The sequence below is a fragment of the Giraffa tippelskirchi genome, chromosome 5, assembly GCF_054371585.1.
Source record: "Giraffa tippelskirchi isolate mGirTip1 chromosome 5, T2T-mGirTip1v1.2.pri, whole genome shotgun sequence".
In the NCBI taxonomy this organism is placed as follows: domain Eukaryota; kingdom Metazoa; phylum Chordata; class Mammalia; order Artiodactyla; family Giraffidae; genus Giraffa; species Giraffa tippelskirchi.
The window spans coordinates 167,693,291-167,712,348 of NC_137279.1; the positions used below are offsets into that span (position 1 = coordinate 167,693,291).

General features: G+C 48.0%; 1 protein-coding gene across 3 annotated transcripts in view; it reads left to right on the top strand.

Annotated features, from left to right (window-relative positions):
* Positions 1–19,058, top strand: part of SLC1A7 (solute carrier family 1 member 7) — a 100,007-nt gene that overhangs the window by 70,734 nt on the left and 10,215 nt on the right. For 2 of the 3 annotated variants that reach the window (XM_081485266.1, XM_081485265.1), the window contains exons 3-5: positions 3,506–3,721; positions 16,308–16,350; positions 18,553–18,775. In XM_081485266.1, coding sequence (XP_081341392.1) covers positions 3,506–3,721; positions 16,308–16,350; positions 18,553–18,775 — 482 coding nt within the window. Of the gene's footprint in view, positions 1–3,480; positions 3,722–16,307; positions 16,351–18,552; positions 18,776–19,058 lie in introns of all 3 variants that reach the window. The other variant, XM_081485267.1, reaches the window with a different exon arrangement.

A 19,058-nucleotide genomic window follows, 5' to 3' on the forward strand; every position in this document is an offset into this window, starting at 1 on the left:
TTGTGTTTTTCATCATATGCTCATTCTAGAAATAATAGAGATTGTGGAAAAACAATAAAAACAGAACAGAAATTTCTCATAATTCCACCACCCAAAGACAGCTACTGGTAAATTTTCTCGTTTTTTCCCTGTGCATGACCATGTGACCTAACACTCCATGCAGACCACCCCACCCCAGCCTGAAAGGCCACTTTAATGGCTTGGCCCCAAAGTCTACACCTCAAGGAGCCCCCTCCAGCTGAATGGCGGGACCTTGAACTTCCTTTCCTGTGACTGAGTTCCAGGTGTGGCAGCTGTCTCGGGTGAAATCCAGGCCTCCTGCACTCAGCTCCTGTTCTCCCCGGCCTCTGCCATCACTTGTGGTCACCCCAGTACTGCTGGCACCAGCCTGGGGAGGGGAGACGAAGGTCTTCTCTGATATACTGTCAACCTGGGGAAGGGAGACAAAGGTCTGCTCTGTCATAGTGTCAGCCTGGGGAGAGGAGGTGAGGGTCTGCTCTGTCATATTGTCAGCTGTTCACCAGAGCTGCTCCCACTTCTCTTCAGCCAGTAGGCAAAGCTTTTCCATGCTGGCGGCTGGGAGCGCGTCTCCAGAGCAGAACCGCTTGGGTCCCGGGTGAAGGAATTCTTTCCATTTTATCCATTAGCCCTCTCCTCTCCAGAGCCCCCATGTCAGGGGTCCCCTTTGGCTATATCTAGAACTGGCACTTCCTTTCTTACCACATCTGATCTGTTCCTGAGAGGGCGCTAACCCCGTGTGAGACTTCTTCTTCCTCGGGGTGACCTACTGAGGGGCCCCTTGCTTCTTTCTGGGATCTGATTTTCACCTACACCCCTCTCCTGCACAATCCCTCAATCACATCTATGTTTATCTGGACCACAGAAGCTCCAGGGCACCCTGCAGAGAGGCAGACTATCTCATACTTTGTTTTCCCCACTTGACATTAAATAGGAAACACATTTCCAATGAAACCATCAATTCTAAAGGCTTCATAGAACCCTATTGCATGGATAGGTTGTAACTTTTAATTTAATCTGCCTCAGTGATTTAAGTTGGTCCCATGTTTTTGCTCTTGCAAATAACTACTTCAGTGACCCTCCCTATATACTTTGTTTACTTTGATATTCTCAGACCTAAGGAATGTTTAGTTTTCCCTTTTCAGACATCCAGCAAATCCTACTAGAAGTGTTGTTAAGCCCGACTCTCCTCTGTGTTCTCCTTGGGCTGGCACTCGAGGCCACTCCCACACCTAAGCTTAGTCCATCCCTTCTGCCCCACATGTCACCCAACCTCAAATATGACCTGAGCTCTGACCACATTAGGCACCACGGTGTCCCCACACTTTCCAGCCTCTCAGCCTCCCTGTTGGCTTCTGGTCTCCCACTGCCTGGCACCTCTGCCCCCATCTCCAAATCTTCATCTTCCAGCGTCCCCTCCTCCAGGTAACCGTTCCTTATTTCTCCTAGCTGGAAGTGATCCCGCCCTCCTCCGAATGAAAACAGCATGTCCTTGTCCCCCTCCCTTGTGGTACTGATGCAAACATCATGTCCTTGAGTCCACTTCTGTCTCAAGTGTCCAGGTCTGTCTTGTTCCCTACCCCCCTAACAGAGCAGGAGCTGCCTGAGGGACTGATTCTGATTTCTTTCTGTGGGTAGAGGGCATGGCACAGAGTGGACATGCACTAAAGGACTAAATAACTACATGGGTGAAAGAGAACAGGCCTGGAGCTGGGGGAGTTCTGGTCCAGCCAGCCACGAGTGTCCTGGCTCAGGGCCAGGGCTTCCCTATGGCCTGCAGCAGTTGGACTTGGCTCTGGGAGAGTCTGTTATGGTCAGAGGCCCATTTGGCCCATTGGATGTGCTGGCCCTCCTCTGGGGATAATCTCTCTCATGGATAATGTTGCAGGGCAGCCCCTCATTTCTCCCGGCCATTCAATCTCGTTACCAGCCCTTCAGGAGTTACATTTAAGACCCATCCTAAGCCCACCACTAACATATGGTATCTTGGCAGACAGACATGAATGGAGATTGTAAATATTGACTCATTCATTCATTCACTCCTTCACTCAGCCAACTACACTCTAGCAGTTCTGGAGTGTGGGTTCTGGCTCCATGGGCCCAGCATTGAATCAGACCCAGGCTCAGCCCTGGAGGCACTTTCAGTAAATAGTCAACAGCTTAGTGAGGTGGGACTGGGACAGCACAGGGATAGTGGGATCCCAGCAAAGGGGTCTTACTCCTGTCTGATGGTCAGGGAAGGCTTCCTGGAGGAGGAGACTTTTAAACTGTGTCTTAAAAGAGGAGTGGGCCTTTGCTACAGCGAAGAGCAGGGTGCTCACAGGCAGTGGTTACAGCCTGGGGTGGGGGAGAGGCTTTCTGTGCTCAGTTCTGATGCTAGATGATGCCTGCTGCAGTCTAATGATAAGAGGAGGTGGATGGGAAGGGATAATCTGCTCCTGTTTACATGATTAAAACCAGACAAATACTTCCTTTATCTGAAAGAATGAAAGGGCTTTGGGGAAAAATCCTTTTGGCAGCAAAGCAAAGTGCAAGCATCTCCTTAACTGACCTCACCTGCTCCCCCCACACCCTCAACCTCCTCACCCACACCCCCAACCTCACCCCACCCCCCTCACCCGCCCCAACAGCCATGAGACGACTAGCTCCAGGGTTGACTTGCTCTGGTGGGTGGCAGGCAGAGGTGGGGAGGAGCCAAGAGGAAAGAGACCCACAAGACCCTTCTCACAACCTCCCACTTGGAGTCTGGGCCAGGGCACTAACCCAAGCCGGCCACAGGGTGGCACCTCTCAGGGAAAATCTATCCATGCTCCATTTTATAGATGCAGCTCCTGACGTCCAAAGATGGAGGAGTGGTTTGCTTGCCTGGATCACAGAGCCAGGTCACCAACTCCCAGCCCGCAGCTCTAACTCACGCCTTCATTCAGTCTCAGTCATGGTTCATTCAAAAGCCTGCACTAACCACCTGCCTGGGGGCAGCACCGAAAGCTCATGCTGGGCATGAAGGACCCACAGAGAAGTCAGACCCACCCCTCTGCTCACATGTCCTCAGTCTGAAGAGAGAGACAGACAGTGACAACCAGGGTCATGAAAGAGGAGCCCAGGAGTTGTGGGGACCCCCCACACTCTGGGGGAGGGGCAGGTAGTCCAAAAAGATTTCACTCAAGAGGTGGCACTGAGCTTGGTCTCATCTGCTGGGGAGGAGTTGGGCAACTGAACGGAGCTGCTAAGAGGGCAGAAAACAAAAGAAAGAGCATGTGGAAAAGCCTAGAAGTGTGAATGGGCTTGGCTGGTGACACTGGGCAAGGGGACAAGAGCAGAGGAAGGCTCGATGGAGCCAGAGGATTAGGGGTGGGAGGATCCCCATGCCTGCTCATTCCCAGGAGCTCTGCGAGGGTGCCGGGCAGAGCAAGGAGGGGGTGAGAGTGGGTGCACCTGAGTGCTTGGCCTGCCCACCCACAGACGCTGACCCCAACCGCTCTCCCAGCTTGATGTCCGGCCTCGCCTCCCTGGATGCCAAGACCTCCAGCCGCCTGGGCATCCTCACCGTGGCTTACTACCTGTGGACCACCTTCGTGGCGGTCATCGTGGGCATCATCATGGTCTCCATCATCCATCCAGGTGGCGCAGCCCAGAAGGAGACGACTGAGCAGAGTGGGAAGCCCATCATGAGCTCGGCCGACCCCCTGCTGGACCTCATTCGGTAACCCCCACGGCCAGCACCCTACTTGGGAATGCCACACCCGGGTGGGGCTGCTGACTCCACAGGCCCAGCCCTGCCTGTCACCCAAGGAACAGGAGAGGGGGTGGGGACGGGTGCTCAGGGTCTTCTCTTGATCACTCGTGGTCACAAAGGGTCAGCCACAGAGGCCACTCTCTTCCCCCTCCACCCCATGCTTCCAGTGGGCTCACACTGAACTGTCCACACCCATCAGGATGCGATGAGCAGACGGGCAAAGGGGATGCAGTAAGGACATTCCTCAGGAAGGCAACAGCTGCACCAAAGTCCTGAGCTGGGCGTAGTGTTGTAGAGAGAAGTCATGGGCCATTCTGTGTCCTGAAGTGTAAAAGGGGGAGTGGACAGTCATTGCTGGAGAAGTCGGTTGGGGCCAGACCATGAAAATCATTGGGAACCAGGCCAAAAATTGCATTTTATCCTAAAGGCCATAGGAAATGGGTTTTAGACATAGGAGTGACATGGTCCAATTCAGAAGACTTACTCTGTCTGCTAGAGTGCTGGTAGATAGGATTGGGGGTGCATGCCCAGAGAGGAAGACAGAGGAAGGGACAGGGCCAGGGTGGTAGCCACGGGCCTGGGGGGAAGAAGGAAGACTGAAGGCTGAGCAGGAGGTAAAATCAGCAGGAGACAGCGAGATGTGGGGAGAAGTGGAGGAGGTGGGACTGCTGATTTCAAGGGCATGAAGGTGTCTGGCCTGGGCACCTTAGTGGGCAGCAGCGTGGTCACCAGTCCAGAGGACAGTGGGGAGCAGGTGTGGATCTCCTGGGGGAGGTGTCACCTGGTGGTTGGCTGCTGGATCTGACTCCTGTGGGGAATCTGAGCCAGAGATGGAGGTTGGGAGAACAGCAGATAGAGGCCTTAGGAAGACCCTGATGGCAAAGGAGTCTCCCAGGACAGTGTGGGTGTGGACAGCAGGGCTGGGACCGAGCCTGGGGAAGCACCGCATTGGAAACAGTTTATTGGGCTCAACAGGGTGTCCCATTAAACTTGCTCTGTGGACTTCTTAAGGTCCCTCCCATTTTCGTGCTAGTTTCAGATATAAGAAATTCAGTCCAGGACTTGCCTGGAGGTCCAGTGGTTAAGACTCCCCACTGCCAATGCAGGGGGCAGAGTTTCCATTCCTGGTTGGGGAAATAAGATCCCACATGACACACTGCATAATCAAAAAAAAAAAAAAAAACCTCATAAGAAATCCAGTTCAATCTAAAAGTAAAACTCCAAACTCATTCCATTTAAAACGGATCCTGTCCTAGCCTTTTGCTGATTCAGATGTGGAAATTGGAGTGAGGAAGAAGGTCATAGCAGGCTTTTCCCTCTTTCTTGCTCCATCTACTTCCCTGGTGCTAGCTCTGGGGCTGCACAGCAGAGAGGGATAGGGATGGCTACTAAAGACTTCCTTCACTGGAAGTGGAGTGAGCTGGGGTAGGTGCTCCCTGACTGTATTTCTTCAGGGGAGCCTTTGTGGGCTCCTCAGTGCCCCTCCTATCACTGATATCTCTCACCTGTTATCCCCTTGACTCAGACACTCCCTGCACCATTTAGCTGCTCAGGATGCCCTCCTCAGCCCTGACCTCTGGTGTCTGGGGACACCTCACCACCACTCACTCCAGTGATCCTCTTAGGCAGAGTCCCTTCTGCAAAGTTCACATTGACCTGTGGAACACACACACACACACACACACACACACACACACACACACACACACACACACATACACATACACACACACATCCTTTGTGGATGTGCAGTCCTTTCCCAGGTCCTTTGGACATGAGTCAGGCAGCAGGTCCTACACGCCGCAGATCCTAGAAGACACAGCCAAGGTCTTTGAGTAGTTCTCTTGACTTAAAGTGAAGGAGAAGCAGTCCTCTCATCCCCTAGGGGGGTAGATGCCCAGCATACAATCCTTCTCTCTCCCTTTCTCTTTCTCTCGAGTAATACTTGCCCTCTGTATCAGTTAGCTGTTGCTGTGTGACAAACCATCCAAAGACCTAGTGCCTTAAAACAACAACCACATGTCTACAGGTCAGATGGAAGTTCCCGCTGACCTGGACTGGGCTCAGCTGAGCTCGCTCTTGTGTCTGCAGGCAGCTGGCTGCTCCACTGGGGAAGAGCTGCTGTAGGATGATCTTGGCTTAGATCTAGCTGTGCTCCTCATGTTCCCTCATTTTCCCACAGGCCAGCCTGGATTTATTTCACAGTGGTGATGGGGTTCCAAGAGAGAGCTAGTCTGGGCATGTTCTTATGAGGAAGGTAGAGGAACAAGAGAGGGAAACAGAAACATGCCAGTGTTTTTGTAAGTCTCTACTTTTGCTGAGTCCACTAACATCCTATCAGCCAAGACGAGTCATGTAGCCATGCCCAGACTTAGGGAGGGAAGGGATAGCAACGTGACAAGGCAAAAAAGTCACTGTGCCCTGTCTGACTCTTTTTCACCCCATGGACTGTAGCCCTCCCGCCAGGTTCCTCTGTCTATGGAGTTTTCCAGCAAGAATACTGGAGTGGGTTGCCATTTCCTATTCCAGGGGATCTTCCTGATCCAGGGATCACACCATGTCTCCTGCATTATCCTGTACTGACAGGCAGATTCTTTGCCACTCAGCCACCTGGGTATCCAGGCGTGACAAGGCATCAATGAATAAGGGCCATTAGTACTCCCTCCATCTTCTCCATTCTCCAGGTTCTTTTAATCCTTTGAGATATGTGATGAACTAAGGATCACAAAAGTACCTGCAGTTTTGTTCCTGCTGTGTGGTTCTCACCCACAGGATCAAGAGTTAGAGAGATCCAGGCAGAGTCTGCTGTAGCTACATTTACTTGCCTGGTGATTCCATCAGTACGATGGTATTGTACACTTTCTGTACAATGATACTGCCAAATTTTGTTTCCAGTGGAAACCTCTCACCTGCACTCCAGATTCTCCCACGCGCTTGTCTAGAGGCATCTCAAAATGAGCACATCCGAAGCTCAACCCTTGATTTTCCCCATAATCTGTCCTTTCCTCCGTCCTCCCATCTTAGTCTGGTGTCTCTTTTTCTCTCATATCCTGCATCCAATCTTTCAGCAAATTGTCAGCTCTGTAATATCTTAAACCTTATGCCTCCTGTCCCTCTGCCACTTCCACCATCGCACAGACCACTATCACCTCTCTTGAGGGTCCGGTATGGTCACCTGCTTTCTCTCTGTTTCCCTGCAGTCTGTTCTCAGCACAACAGCCAGATGGATCCTTTAAAAACTTGCTCACAACCCGTGACAGGTTGACAAAATCCAGTGTTCACTTGGCCTATGGGCCGATCATGATCCACCCCACCATGTACAGGTTGGGCCTCTGACCTTCACTCCAACTCTCTCCTGGCTCCAGCCTGCTGGCCTCCATACAGCCCTCCGAACATCCTTAGGATCCTGTTTCGGCACCTTGTCCTCGCTGCCTCTGTCAGGATAGTCCTTCCCTTGCTTCATTTACACCTCTGCAGAGGGCCCTCCCAGCCTCTCTCTCTTCATAGCCTGTCTTAGTGCCTGACATTACCCTATCTATGTATTTCTGTCTCTCTCATTGGAATAAAGTATGCTCTGGGAAGGCCAGTTGTTTAAAAACCACCTTCCTGTATCCTGGAGCCTAGAGCAGACCCTCACAGCAGAGGCTCTGAGTGCTTGCTGGTTGCATATGTGGGAGGCGGGGACATCTGTTGCACTGGGGCCTGAAACCCCAGTGGGGTTTGAGGCATTGGCACGGGGAAAATGGCCAAGCACGAGGTGTCGAGGCCCAGCTGAGTCTCTGCCCACAGCCACCCTGGAGGACAGTGCTGAGCTGCTGGAGCAGGAGGAGAACCAGGAGAGCTGATGTCCTGGAAGCCAAGGGCAGAGGAATTTCGAGAAGTTTCATGTCTAAGATCCACTATTTCTAAGGTTTTGTGCCTATGAGTCATCATTTCTTGGAGCCTATGATTCGAAACAGCCTTTCCCTGTGGTGGAAGGAGTCTTGGCGCACGGGGAGCCCCCGCCCTCCCCAATGGCCTCCCCTGCTCAGGGGCTCAGGGCTCTGGATCGGACACACACGTCAGAGTCAAATGTTCCAGGAGGAGTCCCTGCTCTCAGCTGCTTTTCACGTGGTGAAAATTGATACTTTTGGTTTGAGGTTTTTCCCCCAGTCGCTCTCAACCCTGAGCAAGTTTTTTTGCAAAGCTGGGTGGTTGGACATCGCTGTCACCATGTCTCAGTCAGAGAGTGGGGGGAAGATCACGTGCTTCCCACAGGGACCCTCTCAGCTCTGTGGGATTGCTGTGTGGCTCCCGGGGGCCAGCCCCCTCCCCGGGCCTCTTTCCCCAGTGGGTTTCAAGATCCCTTCTATCTCTGTGGTTCTGAAACACAAAGGCCTAGAGGCCAGTGAGGAGGCTTCTGGGCACAGACAGAAAGTTCTGGAGGCAGGTTCTGGGAGACAAGGCTGGTAGGATGGTGTAGAGCTCAACCTTGCAGACCTTGATTCCAGGCTGAGGAGGTGGTTGCTCTGCTTGAGAAGGGGGAGGCCAGTGGGTTTGGGAAGGATAGATCAGAGCAGGGTAGCATGGAGTGGGCAGGATGTGCCTGGAGGCATGGGTATGCCCTGGGAAGGGGTGTAGTCACTTTGGTCACATTCAGCCCACTTTTATTAAGTTAACTTCTCTGGGCAGAGGCATTAGACTGAGAGCTGGTGGGGAGGGAGGGCAGGGGTGGGGGTGCAGTGGAGAGGGCAGGAGAATAAAGGTCCCTGTATCCAGCCGTCATTATCTTAGGACAGACAGATCAGACAGAGAGCGCCCTGGATAGCCGTTCTTGGCATCCTTTTCTAGCTCTGAGGTTCTGAGAGGCTGTGCAGAAAATGAAGACACCAGGGAGGTTAAAGCAGCTGCCTCACCCTTTCTCTGGCCCAGAGCAGATGCCCACCAAGTGTTGAAAACAGAATAAGAGTACAGGTGACCAGGAGAGGGAACTGAGAAATGGAGGTAGACATGACTAGGGAAAAGTCAGAAAGATGAGGGTTTCAACTGAACAGGAAAATAAGGCTCACAGCATCCTTCAGGATGGGAAGATATACGTTATATCTCTCTAAGATGCTTCCAGAGGAACACAACAGGCCATGTCCCTGGATGACTCTCCAAGATATGAGTTCGTTTCCTAGGACTCCAAGTGGGGGCTTCAGAAAACTGACGTCTGCTCACAGGGCAGTCTCCCGGGACAAACCCAAGCAGAACACCAATCAGAGCTGGGCCCCTTCTTTGTTTCCTAATCTTTCAAAAACACCAGAGAGATTAAGTCAGCTTGACTCTATTTATAGCCCCCAGTCACCCCTTCAGGGATTGGATGAAGCTCTTGGGAGCTGTGCTTGGAAAGGAATAATTCCCACCTTTGGAGCTTGGGCTGGGGACATGGGATTAGGAGTGAGTTTGGGAATTTACAAATAATAAGAGAGGTGGACCGTGGCCTTGCCCCAGGAGACATGCAGCGAGGCCTGGGGCAGAGTGTATGGTCTTGGCCTACTGATATCTCCCAGGCACATTATGTCAGAATTTTATGTATCTACTACCAGGAACCTAGGTCTCCTGGGGAAAAAAGGAAGGCTTCCCATGGGTCTTCAAAACCAAAAGAAAATGTATGTTTTTTCATTTAATAATCAAAAGTATAATTCTTTATGAAAATCTGAGGATAGGACTTCCCTGGTGGTCCAGGGGACAAGGGCTTGATCCCTGGTTAGGGAAGATCCCATATACCAAGGGGTAACAAAGCCCATGTGCCACAACTACTGAGTCTGTGGGTCCCAACTACTGAAGCCCGTGCTCCTAGAGCCTGTGCTCCGCAACAAGATAAGCTACAGCAATGAGAAGCCCGTGCACCATGCGAAGACCCAGCGTGCACCCCCAAATCTTTTTAAACACACTAAAAAATATCTGAGGATAAGCTTGTTGATAATAATACAGCCACACACATCAGGAAATGCTTTTGGCTGCTAGTTAAGAGAAACCTGAAGCAGCAGAGTCTTAACTAATGTAAAGACGTGTATTATCTCTCTAATAAGCAGACCAGAGGTGGCAGTTTGTGATCACCAGGAGCCCATGCTCCCTCCACCTTTGTGCTTTGCCGTGTTTATTTAGCACTTGGCTTTTCTCATCAGTGTCTCATGGTGCAGTGAGGCTGCTGAAGTTCCACCTGTTATGTCTGTGTTCTGGGCAGAAAGAAATGAGCTGGAGGAAAAGACCAAAGGCTGCGTAAGCATCTTTGCAAGCTTTTTCCAGGAAACGCCACCCAATCACTCCCACTTACATTGCATTGACCATCCCTCTGGGAAGAGAGGCTGGGAAGTAGGGCTTATTGTCAGGGCCCTCTTGGTCCCTGTAACATCCTTTGGTTTCTGTTAGTGAGAAGAAAGAATGGAGACTGGGTAGACAGCTAGTCATCCTTGCCACAATACATGTTTTAAATTATTTTCATTGTTAAGGACATTGTAAAGAGATGAACGCATGAGATGTAAGTTCCATTCACTTTGTTACGTGTGGCCTTTTGAATGCTCTTGGTTTCTGCTCAGGCTACAGTGGCTTTCCTTCTAAGTTTTATTAGAGAAACATTTAGTCACTCGAACCTACAGGGACTGTACCCAGGAGACGTTTTCAAACTGTTATCACTGGCGCAGTATGGACATCCTTCATTCTGGTCACGAGTGCTCAGGCCAATGTGCCTAGTGTGAGCTTTGGCTCTGCTTGATTTCCAAAGCCCTTGCCAGCAGCCATTGTTCTGGTGACAGAAATTTGCTTATCACTTATTGAAAAAAATCCTCAGGTGAGCTTCTGCAATCTCAGCTCCTGACCCTGCTTTCCCTCTCCCTTGTGACAATGCTGAAATCGGTGGGGAAAACCATGACCATTCTCTACCAGTTTTCTGCCTTGGCAGCTCATGGTTAAGTCCTCTTCTAACCGCCACACAAAACACAGGTTACCCTGAACCTGTATTTTAGCAGCAGTGAAAAAAATTATAGTTTCTGCTTCTCAACACTGACTGCTGGGGTGTAAAGTCAAGAAAAAAACCCACACTCATGTTCACATGTCTAACTCCATGGATATATGAGCTGAGTCTTGCAAAAGAAGGGACATGCCAAGAATAAGAGTGAGCAGGAAGGAGGGTCCAGGTAGAGGACACCGCATGAAACACGAGGCGCATGGCCTGTTCAGGGAAGTGCTAGCACAGGAACAAAAATCCTTGTGAGCATCTCTGACTTAGGATAGATTCCTAAGGCAATTATAAAGGCAGAGATCCTCACTGTGAATTGCAAATTGCTTTATAGTTTGCTGTCAGAACCGTATGAGGGAGTCCATGTCACCAAACATTCTCTGGCATTGCCCTTCTTTGGGATTCGAATGAAAACTGACCTTTTCCAATTCTGTGGCTACTGCTGAGTTTTCCAATTTGTTGACATACTGAAGGCAGCACATTAACAGCATCATCTTTTAGGATTTTAAATAGTTCAGTTGGAATTCCATTACCTCTACCAGCTTTGTTCGTTGTAATGCTTCCTAAGGCCCACTTGACTTCACACTCCAGGATATCTGGCTGTAGGTGAGTGATCACACCATTGTGGTTATCTAGGTCATTAAGACTGTTTTTGTATAGTTCTTCTGTGTATTCTTGCCACCTTTTCTTACTCTCTTCTGCTTCTGTTAGATCCTTACCATTTCTGTCCTTTATCATGCCCATATTTGAATGAAATGTCCCCTTGATATATCCAGTTTTCTTGAAGAGAACTCTAGTCTTTCCCATTCTATTGTTTTCCTCTATTTCTTTGCATTGTTCACTTAAGAAGGCTTTCTTAACTCTCCTTGCTATTCTCTGGAACTCTGCATTCAGTTGGGTAAATCTTTTCCTTTCTTCCTTGTCTTTTGCTTCTTTTCTTTTCTCAGCTATTTGTAAGACCTCCTCAAACAACCAGTCGCCTTCTTGCATTTCTTTGTCTTTGACATGGTTTTGGTCATTGCCTCCTGTACAATATTATGAACCTTGTTCCACAGATCTTGAAGCAGTCTGCCAGATCTAATCCCTTTAATATATTCATCACCTCTATTGTATAATCATAAGGGATTTGATTCAGGTCATATCTGAATGGCTTAGTGGTTTTCCCTATTTTGTTCAATTTAAGCCTCAATTTTGCAATAAGGAGCTCATGATGTGTGTGACAGTCACCTATAGGTCTTATTTTTGCTGACTGTATAGAGCTTCTTCATCCGTCAGTTGCAAAGAAGATAATCGAGTTGATTTTGGTATTGACCATCTGATGATGTCCATGTGTAGAGTCATCTCTTGTGTTGTTGGAAAAGGGTGCTTGCTATGACCAGCGTGTTCTCTTGACAAAACTTTATTAGCCTTTGCCTGCTTCATTTTGCACTTCAAGGCCAAACTTGTCTGTTATTCCAGGTATCTCTTGACTTCCTACTTTTGCATTCCAAACCCCTACAATGAAAAGGACATCTTTTTTTGGTGTTAGTTCTATTAGGTTGGTACAAAAATAACTGCAGTTTCAGACTGAATTTTAAACCATTGTAACTAGGCTCAAACATATCTTTGTTAATTAAAATAGGAAACATTACAATCAACACATTTTTGCCAATGAGAAATAGGTTTATTCCTGTAATGTGAAAATCTACGCTTCAGAATTCGATGAACTGTTGGGAAGCATTTTCTGCCTCCTGCTGGTTGTGGAAGCACTTTCCCTTCTAAAAATTGTCAAGATGCTTGAAGAAGTGATAAGTGGTTAGCAGGAGGTTAGGTGAATATGGCAGATGAGGCAAAACTTTGTAGCCCAACTCATTCAACTTTTGAAGTGATGCTTGTGTGATTTGCAGTTAGGCATTGCCATGGAGAAGAATCGGGCCCATTCTGTTGACCAATGCTGGTTGCAGGCATTGTAGTTTTCAGTGCATCTCAATGATCTGCTGAGCATACTTCTCAGATGTAATGGTTTCTCCAGGATTCAGAAAGCTCTAGTGGATAAGATGGGGAGCAGACCACCAAACAGTGACTATGACCTTTTTTTGTGTGCAAGTTTGGCTTTGGAAAGTGCTTTGGAGCCTCTTCTTTTGTTGATTATCAGGGCTACTCCATTTTTTCTAAGAGATTCTTGCCCACAATAGTAGATATAGTGGTCATCTGAACTAAATTAACCCATTCCCATCCATTTTAGTTCACTGACTTCTAAGATGTCGATGTTTACTCCTTCCATCTCTTGTTTGGAAGATTGATCACGTCCAATTTACCTTGATTCATGGACCTAACATCCCAGGTTCTTATGCAATATTGTTCTTTATAGCATCGGACTTTAATTTCACCATCAAACAAACCCACAACTGAGTGTCGTTTCCACCTTGGCCCAGCTGCTTCTTTCTTCCTGGAGCTATTAGTAATTGCCCTCCACTCTTCCTTAGTAGCATATTGGACAACTTCCAACCTGAGGGGCTCATCTTCCAGTGTCATATCTTTTTGCCTTTTCATACTGTTCATAGGGTTCTCACGTCAGGAATACTGGAGTGGTTTGCCAGTCTGTCCTCCAGTGGACCATGTTTTGTCAGAACTCTGCACTATGACCGGCTATCTTAGTGGCCCGGCACAGCATGCCTCATAGCTTCATAGAGTTATACAAGCCCTTTTGCCATGATAAGTCTGTGATCCATGAAGGGGATCATTTTTCTATTGAGGCATTAATGTTTTTGTGGTCCATTTATTTATGCAGCAAATATTTACTGAGTGCCTGTTATGCGTTGGGCACTCTTCCAGGAGCTAGGGACATAGCAGAGAACAAAACAGAGATCCCACCCTCCAGGGAGCTGATGTTCTGGCAAGAAAACACAGAGAGTGAACATGGAAACAAGGCCAAGATTTGTAAAAACTCTTTAAAGATTGAAGATGGTAACACTTTGTTGTATCGTTTCCCCAATTTGTTTGCTTTATTATTTTATTTGTATTGTAATCTGTCTTAAAGAGCTTCTTAATTTTTTAGTTTTTGATTTCGGCATGATTTTAGGTGTATAGAAAAGTTGCAGAGTACAGAGAGTTCCCAGCTCTGCTCAACTTCCCCTGATGTTAGTAACCTACAACTAGCACATTTGTCAAAAGTAAGACATTAAATTAGAACAACAGTATTAAGTAAATTGCTTCGTTGGATTTCACCAGTTTTTCCACTAGTGTCCTATTTTTCTGTTCCAGAATCTAATCCAGGATATTAAGCTGCATTTAGGAAGTTCTTAGTTTTAATGAAGTAAAATCTATTGATTTATTTTAATTGCTCATTTTGTTCTTAGAAGTCCTTCCACATCCTGAGATCTGATAAAATATTAATCTGTATTTTTTCCAGATATTTGTGGTTTTATTTTCTGAATTATTTATTTCTTTCAGCCATCTGGGATTTATTTTGGTGCAGTGTATGTAAAGATCTAGGGCTTCCCAAGTGGCTCAGTGGTAAAGAATCTGCCTGCCAAGCAGGAGACACTGGTTTGATCCTTGGTTGGAAAGATCCCCTGGAGAAGAAAATGACAACTCATTCCAGCATTCTTGTCTGGAAAATCCCATGGACAGAGAAGCCTTGTGGGCTCCATGGGGTCGCAAAGAATCCAACATGACTTAGTGACTAAACAAAAACAACAACATAAAGATCTAGGGTTTATTTTTAAAGTTTTTTTTTAAGGGGACCATTTTTAAAGTCTGTATTGAATTTGTTCTAATATCGCTTCTGTTTCATGTTTTGATTTTTTGGCTGTGAGATGCATGGGATCCTAGCACCCAACCAGGGATTGAACTTGGAATCCATGCTATTGTTGTTCAATTACTAAGGGTTGTCTGACTCTTTGCAACCCCATGAACTGCAGCACACCAGGCTTCCCTGCTTTCAAACTGTCTCCCAAATTTTGCTCAAATTCATGTCCATTGAGTTGGTGATGCCATCCAACCATCTCATCCTCTGTCACCTCCTTCTCCTCTTGCCCTCAATCTTTCTCAGCATCAGAGTCTTTTCCAGTGAATCAGTTCTTCACATCAGGTGGCCAAAGTATTGGAGCTTCAACTTCAGCATCAGTCCCTTCAATGAATATTCAGGGTTGATTTCCTCTAGGATTGACTGGTTTGATCTCCTTGCAGTCCAAGGGACTCTCAAAAGTCTTCTCTAGTATCATAGTTCAAAAGCATAAATTCTTCAGCGCTCAGCCTTCTTTATGATCCAACTCTCACATCCATATATGACCACTGGAAAAACCATAGCTTTGACTAGACGGACCTTTGTCAGCAAAGTGATGTCTCTGCTTTTTAATACACTGTCTAGGTTTGTCAAAGCTTTCCTTCTGGGGTACAAGTGTCTTTTAATTTCATGGCTGCAGTCACCATCTACAGTGATTTTGAGATCACTGCCCAACAAAATAAAATCTGTCACTGTTTCCACTTTTTTCCATCTATCTGCCTTGAAGTGATGGAACCAGATGCCTTGATCTTAGTTTCTTGAATGTTGAGTTTTAAGCCAGGTTTTTGACTCTCCTCTTTCACCTTCATCAAGAGTCTCTTTAGTTCCTCTTCTCTTTCTGCCATTAGAGTGTTATCATCTGCATATCTGCGGTTGTTGATATTTCTCCTGGCAATCTTGATTCCAGCTTGTGATTCATCCATCCTGGCATTTGGCATAATATATTCTGCATATTAGTTAAATAAACAAGGTGACAATATACAGCCTTGATGTACCCCTTACACTGGAAAGCAAACTCCCAACCACTGGACCACCAGGGAAGTTCCAAGATCTAGTGTTTATTTTTCTGAACAGTTGGTCAGCTACGCAGTTCTCTAGAATGGGTCCTTCCTTTCTTCACCAATTTGTGAAGCAACTTCTATCAAATATGAAATACTTAGATGTCCCAGGTTCTGTCTCCAGGTACAGGTTCCATCACATTGATTTTTCTGTTGATGGCTGTCAGCATCTCACTGTTTTGAGAGTTGCATATTTATAGTATGTTTTCACATCTGGTAGGACAAGACCCCCTCCTGCTTTAGAAGATGAAGATTATGTTAATAAGAATAATGATCCTATTTATATTCCAAGTCCTGTGTTGGGAGCCACAGATAAGATATGAATGACCAAATCCCCCCTTCAAGGAGGCCAGTCAGTGGGGAGGCAGACACCTGACTAGTGCCACCAGCAGCGTGCTGGAGCGTAGGTAACTATAGGGGAAGGGCCAAGGAGTCTGTCTGGAGCAGTTGCAAAAGGTTTGGTCTCTGCTTGACTGGTATAGGAATCAGCCAGAGAAGTAGGCAGGGCATTTCAGGCAGAAGGAACAGCAGTCAAAGGCCTGGAGTTGGAAAAGTATGTAGTGTATTTTGGGAACCATATGCAGTTGGTGTTGAAGCTTCAAGTCCTGAGATGGGAGTGATGGGAAGAGGCAAGACTGCAGGGGCAGGTGGGGCAGGGTCATGGAAGGCCTCCACTGCCAAAGGAGGTGTTCAGGTGACCCCAAGGGCCCCCCTGTCCTGGAATTCTTCAATTACTGATTTTTCTCCCAGGAACATGTTCCCAGCCAACCTGGTGGAAGCCACTTTCAAACAGGTGAGTGGGTTCCTGGGCGATGGAGGGTGGGCAGGCAGGGCAAGCCTGGAGCTGGCTTGGCTGGTTAGTCTCCCTGTCTCTGGGAGTGGGATGCTACAGGGGAGGAGCGGGGGGAGGACCTAGATCTTTAGAGCCTCCTGCGGCCATACCCCTGCCCTGGGTTCTGACTTTTCACAAGGAAGAATTATGAGGGGAGAAGGAAGCCCCCACTGAGTGCTGGCTCCACCCTCTATTACACCCATGCTCATGCACGGTGTTGTTTCCAACAACCCTGTACACCAATCTTTATCTGCACTTCTAATAATTTCCCTTCTAAAATGTCAGCCTGTTGGTTGACTCAGTCCAGCAAGCATTTCCTGATCTTCCCTGTGGTGGGCCCTGTATTGAGACTGGAGACACACAAGAGGTGGCTGAGAGATGGACGAGAGGCTCCAAAATAAGGAGCTGTGAAAGCTTGAGGTAATCACTGTATTTTCCCTAACCTCTTGTGACTTCATCTATGAAATGAATCAAGTAGTGAAGAGCCCTGAATGCTAGGTTAGGGAGTTTGGATATTATTCCAACAGTGATGGGCAATTACTGAAGATGTGAGAGAGAAAGAGAACATTGCTCTACTTTCTACCCCATCTGGAATGCCCTTTATCTTTTGGCAAACTCCTACTCATCCTTCAAGAATCAGCACCTGGCACAGGGTGTTCAACACTGGGATAATGAGAGTGGCTATGATGGTGATGTTGGTGGTGGTGATAATAGCAGTAATGGTTACAAAAGGCTTACCATGTGCCAGGCGCTACTGTCAGCACTTTACATATATCATCTCATTTAACATAATGAGGTAGATAACTATTAAGATCCCACTTTACAGATGAGGGAACTGAAGCATTGAAATTTTAGGTGTATTTCCTGAGTGGTTCCTTTTCTCCACCCACCCCCAGAAACTTTGCTTTATTGATACTTGGTGTTAGAAAGATAGGAGCCCTTGTTTGGGCTCGTAGTACCTGAGGAATGAGAAGAAAAGAGAGAAATGTCCTGGGGGCTGAGGAAGAAAGGTAGGTGACTCAGTCACTCAGCTCTCCCCAGCTGGCATCTCATCCCATCAAGATAGCTTGGGGCAAACTGAGCTTTCCTAACAGAAGGTCCAAGTTTCCTTCAGTGGAAGGCAGGACTGGCTGGCTGTTAGGCAGAGGGATAGTGAATGGCTGAATGAGGATAAACAGGTGAATGGAGGATTATCTTGGTAGATTATCTGCATAGGAGATGGATGGATGGTTAGAGAGGGCCCCTGGTCAAGGCTATGGTTTTTCCAGAGGTCATGTATGGATGTGAGAGTTGGACTATAAAGAAAGCTGAGCACTGAAGAATTGATGCTTTTGAACTGTGGTGTTGGAGAAGACTCTTGAGAGTCCCTTGGACTGTAAGGAGGTCCACCAGTCCATCCTAAAGGAAATCAGTCCTGAATATTCATTGGAAGGACTGATGCTGAAGCTGAAACTCCAGTACTTTGGCCACCTGATGCGAAGAGCTGACTCGTTGGAAAAGGCTCTGATGTTGGGAAAGATTGAAGGCGGGAGGAGAAGGGGATGACAGAGGATGAGATGGTTGGATGGCATCACTGACTCAATAGACATGGGTTTGGGTGGACTCTGGGAGTTGGTGATGGACAGGGAGGCCTGGCGTGCTGCATTTCATGGGGTTGTGAAGAGTTGGACACGACTGAGCGACTGAACTGAATTGTCAGGTGGTGATAGTGGTAAAGAATGTCAATGCAAGAGATGTAAGAGATATGGATTTGATCCCTGGGTTGGGAAGATCCCCTGGAGAAGGGCATGGCAACCCACTCCAGTATTCTTGCCTGGAGAATTCCATGGTCAGAGGAGCCTGGTGGGCTACAGTCCACAGGGTCTCACAGAGTTGGACATGACTGAAGTGACTTATCACAGGTAAGTGTAATGATACACAGAAAGAAGACGGGAGGAGGGATGGAGGGAGGTGTGCCTGGGTAGTGTGTGGATGAACGAACAAATCTCAGTTTTGTCTTTTGGTAAAATATTGATAATAATCCCTGTCCTGCCTATGTCACAGGGTTACTGTCAATCAAATAGTTCATGAGTGGATATAGATGTGCTTCCAAGATGTTATTATTATTGTTGTTGATATTACGCTTGGTCCTGACTCATTCCTGGTTGGGGTGTCGCCCACCAGTATCGCACCAAGACCACCCCCGTTGTCAAGTCCCCCAAGGTGGCATCGGAGGAGGCCCATTCTCGGCGGATCCTCATCTATGGGGTCCAGGAGGAGAATGGCTCTCGTGTGCAGAACTTCGCCCTCGACCTGACACCCCCGCCAGAGGTTGTTTACAAGTCAGAGCCTGGCACCAGCGATGGCATGAACGTACTGGGCATCGTCATCTTCTCTGCCACTATGGGTATGTGCTGCTCACCACCACGGGAAGCCCTGGAGCCTGGAACTCCTCGCATTTACCCCTCCCTTCATCCCGTGTCCAGTAACCTGAATAGCCTGGAGTCTCCCCATCTTCCAGGAGGTTCCTTCCTTTCCTTTTCCAAGGGAGCGACTCAAGTTGCTATTCCATTACCCGGGGGCAAGGAGGTGTCCCTAGCCCTCTCCGAGTTGGAGCTGCTGTTCCTCACTGGGAATTCCCCATCCCTGGGTGCTATTTGCCTCCAGGGTGTTGGTCCTCCCTCTGAGAA